The 7,906-nt window shown below is 42.8% G+C and overlaps 1 protein-coding gene across 1 annotated transcript; it reads left to right on the top strand.

The window, feature by feature from the left end:
- Positions 1-517: 517 nt before the first annotated feature.
- On the top strand, positions 518-2,910 carry PURB (purine rich element binding protein B). The gene has a single exon (XM_081244439.1). The coding sequence runs from the start codon at positions 551-553 to the stop codon at positions 1,466-1,468; it is 918 nt and encodes a 305-aa protein (XP_081100565.1). The 5' UTR covers positions 518-550; the 3' UTR covers positions 1,469-2,910.
- The last annotated feature ends 4,996 nt before the right edge of the window (positions 2,911-7,906 follow it).

Here is a 7,906-nt window from a genome sequence, read left to right as displayed (position 1 = left end):
GTTAGTTTTGTTTTGAGTACAGATAACCCCCATATCCTCCCTCCTTTAATTCCTCTTTGCTTATAAAAATAATAACTGTATCATTTCCCTAGAATAAACCGCACTTATTTAAAGCGTACATTTCAGTGAGTTTTGACATACTTGTGAAACCACCACCACAAACAGGACGCAGACTGTTCCCGCGCTCATAAACTTCCCGAGCTCCTTCCCAGCTTAGCCCGCCCTGACCCCGTGCCCCCGCGGGCCCGTGACGTCACTGCCTTGCGCCCCGCCGCCGCTGTGCGCGGCGCTTCCGGCAGCGAGGACATGGGGGGCGGGGCGGGATGGCGTCACGGAGGCGTGCGCCGGAAGCGGGCCCGGCGGAAGTGGCGGGGCGGGGCGCGGGGGCGATGGGGGGTGGCGGCGGCGGCCGGCGATGAGCAGCGGGAGTGCGTGAGCGGGCCGGCGGGCGAGGCTGGGGGGCCCCGGAGAACGAGCCGCAGGGCGGAGGGCGGGGGCGCGAGCGCGGCGGGCGGCGGGCGGCGGCCTGGGCGCGGCGGCGGCCGAGAAGATGGCGGACGGCGACAGCGGCAGCGAGCGCGGCGGCGGTGGCGGGCCCGGCGGCTTCCAGCCCGCGTCCCGCGGCGGCGGCGAGCAGGAGACGCAGGAGCTGGCCTCGAAGCGGCTGGACATCCAGAACAAACGCTTCTACCTGGACGTGAAGCAGAACGCCAAGGGCCGCTTCCTCAAGATCGCCGAGGTGGGCGCGGGCGGCTCCAAGAGCCGCCTCACGCTGTCCATGGCGGTGGCCGCCGAGTTCCGCGACTACCTGGGCGACTTCATCGAACACTACGCGCAGCTGGGCCCCAGCAGCCCCGAGCAGGTGGCAGCGGCAGCGGGCGCCGAGGAGGGCGGTGGGCCGCGGCGCGCGCTCAAGAGCGAGTTTCTGGTGCGCGAGAACCGCAAGTACTACCTGGACCTCAAGGAGAACCAGCGAGGCCGCTTCCTGCGCATCCGCCAGACGGTCAACCGCGGCGGCGGCGGCCCGGGGCCCGGCGGCCTGCAGAGCGGCCAGACCATCGCGTTGCCCGCGCAGGGCCTCATCGAGTTCCGCGACGCGCTGGCCAAGCTCATCGACGACTACGGCGGCGAGGACGACGAGCTGGCTGGGGGCCCGGGCGGCGGTGCCGGGGGCCCCGGGGGCGGCCTGTACGGGGAGCTCCCGGAAGGCACCTCCATCACGGTGGACTCTAAGCGTTTCTTCTTCGACGTGGGCTGCAACAAGTATGGAGTGTTCCTGCGCGTGAGCGAGGTGAAGCCGTCCTACCGCAACGCCATTACCGTCCCCTTCAAGGCCTGGGGCAAGTTCGGGGGCGCCTTTTGCCGGTATGCGGATGAGATGAAAGAGATCCAGGAGCGGCAGAGGGATAAGCTTTATGAGCGACGCGGCGGAGACGAGTCAGAGGGAGAGGAGGTGGATGAGGATTGAAACGCTTAGCTTCCCCTACGGGCCTCCCCACCCCACCACTAGAGAGCCCCCCTTCCTGTTCATCCCAGTGAGCTAGTGGAGGGGGAGCAAGGGAGGCCCCAGAAGGAGAAAACAAAATTTAAAATAATATAGTTAATTAAGAGAAATAACCATAAGAGAGAACAGTCACGGACAATTAGAGAGAAGCAGTAAAGTTCCAAGGAATTGACAGCAACCTACAAAGAGAGGACAACAGCGCCTCCTCACCTGAGCAAAAGTCTCAGCTTCTATTGCTTCCCAGCTGAGGTTTCTAAATCCATCAGGATAATCCTGGGTGGGGTAGATCCTTGCACATTGGCCAAGGAACACCTCTTGAGTTACCCAGACCCACTGATGACAGCTGAATTTGTATTATACCTGGGTAACCTGGTCTTAAGATAGTGTCTATCCCTTCACCTCCATTGAAATCAGCGTTTTGGATCTAGATCTTCATGGAATTCTTGTGAAGAGAGAGGCATTTGCAATTACCCAGTTCTGAGGGTACAAATTTTATGAAAAGGAATGCAACTTTAAGTAATCATAGACAGGGCAAAATAAGAATTCAAGAAGCCACCAGGGAATACAGAAACAAATCGGATCCATTTTTTTTTAAATGGTTTTGCATGGAACCTGGGACAAGGCCCATGTCTTGTCTTTGCAGAATTATTTTCCGGGATGCAAATGGATTCAGATGTCAGTCCTTGAGAACTAGAATCCGTTATTATAATATTTTGGAAGTTGGCAAAATTTTTTCAAAGATAAAAGCAGTTTTACATTGGGGGTTGCTGAGGTAGGCACAAGAAGAAATCAGGCATAAAGCACAAGGAAAACTGTTTGAGTGGATTGGTTGCTGCTCACTAAAGTTCTTCCCCGATCTCCAAATATGGAGGTCATGTCTTAGATATGAATGAGAGCCAGATCCCCGTGGCTCCACCGTGTGAGCCAGTGAATTATGGCTAATTCGGCAGTTTCAGCCACTGGTTGGCTGGATTTTAAACCGTAAAACTTGAAGATATCTACAAAAGGAACAGTGGCTACAAGCCTGAGCTTTAATGGAATATAAGTCCTCACAGAAAAGTTCAAAATAACCAAAACTGAAGTCTTCATCTACCTTCAGTTTAATCTGTGGATTTGTTTAAACACTAAAGATCCTCAGGTCCAGAATTCCAGCAACATTTATTCTTTTAAAATAAATTTTTAAGAACTTGATCCATTGTATCAGTACCTCACAGTCAAAGTTGGCAAACGATGAGTGATTCAAGCAGTGTGCCCTTTGGAAGCTGAAATCCATCTGAATGGAGCTGAAGTGAACGTGAATATGCTGACTATCGTGGAAGCATTTTTATACCATCTTGAAATTTCAACAAACTGCCTTTTGCCAGTTTATCCAGCTGTCTTTCAAGAATAAAAGTTGGGGTTTTCAAGGATCGCCTCTTCTATATTTTAAATGGATTTTCAGTATGATCTTTACTAATCAAGTTAATCCCACCCCATCAAAAGGTATTCCTAGAAGTGTCAGAACCTAGGTAACTGAATTGAATGGGAGCTAATGTTCTTTCCAAAGTTTTCAGGTATACTTTGTGCAACACCTTCTCAACCAGGAGGCAAGTAACCCCACTTCCACAATCTTAGTATTTTTTTTTTTGACTGCATGCCTGCCCTTTATTTGAGCTGCCTTTTAATTTATTGCATACCCTTTTTATTATCTTATTTTGGTATTCAATCTATACAATCTTTTTGTATTTATTGGGAAATGAGTAATATACAAAAAGGTCGTTTTCATGAATTAGTGGCTGAGAGGGAGGGAATAATTGTGTATATAAATTAGGCTTTTTTAAAAATTAGATTTGATTCAGAATATCTCATTTTAGATTTTTAAAAAATAGTGGAAGAGCCACAAACATTGGTGCCCTTTTCAGACTATTCCTCTACTCTCATCATCCACAGTAGACTTTTTAAACAGATTTTTTTAAAGCATTTCTTTTTTTTAAAAATTTTTCTCCGTTGCAAAGAATGTTTCCTAAATTGTATGGGAGCAATAGTATTTTTGATGTTTTAATGACATCCGTATACTTGTACTGTATTTTGTACTACAAGGCAGCTGTTTTCAATAATGTCCTGCTGTATTTACCTATGTGTTTTGAGTGTTTATTTCTTTGCTGCGGAGAACAAATCCCTAAATAGTTTTAGTAAAGGAGCTGAGAAGCTAGCGTTATTAGGTTTGCAGAAACTGTTTAAGTTTCAAACTCTGAGGCAGCAATGAAAATTAAGGTTGCAGCTCTTAGTTGATTGCTGTAACTTTTTCATTTTCAAAACACGTATAATTCCTGTAGAGACCAACTTGTTTTCCTGCTTCAGTGGTGGTTCTGTTGCTCAGCTGCCGTGAGCCAGTTCAGTTTTGCAAAGGTGCGGTACCTCTCCTTTCTAAGGGGTTGGTTTATTCTTTTTTCTTTTCTTTTTGTTTGGCTGAATTGCAGTAACTAGCCTTGCCCTTTCTACTCTGTAGAAATGACAGGGTCTTCACAGTCCTTCACCAGTGGCTACTAAGCTATAATTAGCTGAACAGAAAGAATGTGGAAGTGGTCTGAGGCATATAGAGTATATGCCAAGAACACTACCATATATGGCATCAGCTTTGGTTACCAGAGAAATTTTCTTAGTCATTAGACCATATAACAGTAGTATATCATATGTAAATCTTTAGATATCAATTTGAGAATCCTCCAAAAAAAGGAGCAAAGAATGCATAAAGCTATGTGTTGGAAAAAGTAATTTATATTAAAATTTTGACCTGCCTATGTAAGATTAAGTGGTAAACGTCATAGTGGTGGGTTTTTAAGTCTTAACCAATCTCAAAGGTTTGTTTCTCCTGCAGGGGGTGGTTCATGGCCTCTTCCCACTGCAGGAAGATTACAGGAGGATGTGGATTAATTGTAGCATTCACTGATCCTCATTCCAGTACTAGGGACAATAGAAATCTGCAAAGCATAGAGACTACACTTTTGGTGTGTGGTTTGTTAAACAAGGTGATAGTAACAGGCTAGCTTTCAGAACTCATTCAAAATATTGCTTATTAAAGGAAATGATCTTTGTTAATTCCAGTCAGAAAATGGCATTCGTACAGACTATGGGAAACCAATTTTTTTGTCTTGTCTTTCAACCACTATTATGAACAGTGATTTAGGGCTGTTTTTCAGCTTTGGCAAACATCCCAGCTAATCACATGTTCAAAACAGTCATATTCCAGAGAAGTAGGGAACTAAAATTCCTTTTCAGATAATTGGTAGAATGTTTGTTTCTCAAACTACTGCAGTTACAGACATGAGAAATCAAACTTCAGGAACAGAATCAAAAGAGCAAAAATCTGTGTCAAGATACTCGTCTTCCCTTCTGGTTTCTATTGTCCCTACCTATCATTCAAGTAGAATGGCAGTTCTAGTCAGCAAAGAAAATTTTCAGTGCATATGCTGCACAGTACAAAATGTAAATCTGTATGGCACCAAAAAATCAAAGTGAAAACCAAACCAAAAACCCAGACACCCTATGTTACTATGGGAGGCATGTAGGTGGTGTAAATGACTGTAGCTGTGATGCACACATGGCTACTTGTCAAGTCACTTTCCATAATTATTTACTGCAAAATGATTGAGAGGCTTTGGTGCAGGCAGCCTATTAACCTTCTACTTCCTTTGTTACCTCTCAATCACTTTGCAATAAATTGCAGGTCTTTTAAGAGATTCAAGCTTCAGTTTTCTCAACAAAACAATTTTCCTGGCTTATCTGAAAATGCAGGGTTGTGGGCAAAAGAGGCTGGTTATAATAATGCCCTCATATTGAGTGGTCTGTAAATGGCTGCACACTTCAGGCACTATAGTTGCTGAGGATGCTTTGTTAAATGTGACCTTGACTGGCTTTACAGGGGGTAGAATGTGCTCTACACAAGGTATTAAAAGGTAACTATTCATTTGAGTCTACCTTGCTCTTGAGGTGGATGAAATTAAAAAGCTTGAGTGTGTAAGCCATGCACATAGGTATTCTTCACTGTAAATTTTGTTTTCATTTTTAACCCAATTATGGTACTTTGTCCAATGCACAACTGATCTCTCAGTAGATATTCATTTGAAAATAGTGTGGCCTTGATCGGTGAGAAGGGGAAGGAAACAAGTGACTTTTTGCTTATGTAAAATGACTCGTTTGCCAAGAGTCATTCTGCAGCACCCTTAGTGTCGAATGCGTTTGTGATCAGTCTCCTTGTTGATTGGGGAAAGTTAATGTTTTTGACCCTGGAGTTATTAATTCAATTGAGTTGTCTTCTGTTTTTAGGAAGTATCAGAATTGCTGTGATAAAAAAGTTGACTGCTTTGATGTCCAATCTCAGGTTTTAGAATATATATAGTGGTGTAAAATTCCACTGTTAACTCTTAAAACAATTTTAATTTAGTACACCCTAAATGTCACCTGCATAAGGCCTGTTCAGAGAGCAGAGCCTCCCATCTTTTTGCTCCTTTTCCACTTTGTACTTCACTTGAGAAAGTGTCACGTGATTTTACATTGTATATTTCCATTTTAACCCTGACATATTTCTCAAAGATAAAGCACTTTTTGATCATGAAATACATGGAATCTTTGTGTGATATGGATCATGGTTTCTCAGGCTCCCCTAGGTAATTTGCTTATAAATATCATTCTAACTGTGTAAGAAAAGTGGAAATCTTTGCTAATGTTAGAAAGTTTGTATTATTGATCTAGAATGCATTTTGCTAGCTTCCAATGGATGGGAGAGTAAATAATGCTGCATTCACAATATAATAAGTTACTTTCCCTTGAGCCTTAAGGTAACTTTTTTTTCTGTCAATAACAGCACTGAAGTTACAGTAAATGAATGAGATTACCAGTTTTCAGGGTTGGTTTTAGAGTACTGTAAATCAATTAGCTGTCTTCCTAAACAGTTACTGTTCCCATTGAATAAACTGGATAATGGGTATGGGGGGGTGGTGCGGGGGGGGTTGTTTGTAGAAAAGAAAAAAAGAAAAAAAAAAACCAGATTTACCTAAAGAAAAATATAGACACGAAAGAAGTACATGACAATGCCTCATTTGAAATTCCAGACATAAGGTGGAAATGGCAAATTATAACCTCATTTCCCTGTTTTTAATCTAGAAAAGCAAAGTCATTAATTTTCAAGTGTTAGCCCCCAGAAGCTTCAAGAGATAGACTGAACGATGACTTCTCATGATATATCAATATCTGTCTGCTATTGAGTTAAGGTTGCTGTTCCCAGCCCTCAGTCTTAAAACTTAGTTTCATTACTGATGAATTTAACAGACTCTTATTTCAGTAAATGTGGTCCAATTGTCAGTATGAAAATTAAATTTGGAAAATACTACATCATGAAGACTTATTACTCTAGTAATTTCCAGTTGATATCTGTACCCCTGATCTAAGTAAGACCTTTATGAATATATTTTATATTTCCTAATGAAATAGAGAATATGCCATCAATGTAGTCACCTTTATTTGCAATCTTTTACTTTTCATTTGAAAATCTAACTCACGCCTCTCAAATTAGACATTCCAGTGGGGATAGGTAAAGCCATGTTAAAACAATAGCAAATGCCAAATTGGTAGTGTCACTGCTCAGTAGGACTTCTAATAACAAGAGGGCAGAGCTTTATTTGATACAAAAATGTTATTTTTTTCCACAGGTGATTCTAACAAATGATTTGATGAAAGACTATGACTGTACTTTTGATTAACGTGGGATTTTGCGTCTAGGAACATATTTCATTTTCCCTATGTTATATGTAAAATATCCATTGACATGGATAAGAGAGGGCTGATCATACCTTTAGTATGATGAAATGTGGGCCCAGAGTATTGAAGAGAAAGCAATAGACCTATTCAAGTTCATTGTCCACTAGCATATTGCAAAAGAAGGAGACTGTCTTTTTTTTCCTTCCCTATTTCAAAGACATCAGTGGGTAAACCTTTCAAGAAAATTGATTTAGATCATCCCTTATTTCTTAAAGGCAAACTCTTATCCCCAGTCTTGCCCTATGTTTCAAGATCAGGCTGGCTCGAAAAATCTTTACACATACTTGGAAATAGAGTGGCAAGTAGTAGATTTCTTCCCTTTTAAAATTCCTTTTTCAGGGACATACAACTGCAGGGAGAGTCCCAAGAAACTTGAAAAACAAGTACGTTTGTATCGTAGGAATTTGAGAGTTTCATTTTAAACTGTTCAGATATGAGGCGTTAAACCCTTTTCTCCCATGTTACCTCTGTGTCAAAAGCTCTCTGGATTCCTAGAAGCTAATAGATTGGGAAAAGTCCAGAAACTGATATTAAATCAGTACAGGGCACACTTAAAAAGAATTTTGCATGTTACGGTAGCAGGCAAGTAAATTTGAGTATTTTTCC

This window comes from Mesoplodon bidens (assembly GCF_964165515.1).
Source record: "Mesoplodon bidens genome assembly, chromosome: 9".
NCBI classification, from domain to species: domain Eukaryota; kingdom Metazoa; phylum Chordata; class Mammalia; order Artiodactyla; family Ziphiidae; genus Mesoplodon; species Mesoplodon bidens.
Note: the sequence above shows the minus strand (reverse complement) of the source record. Positions and strands in the feature narration are given on the sequence as shown.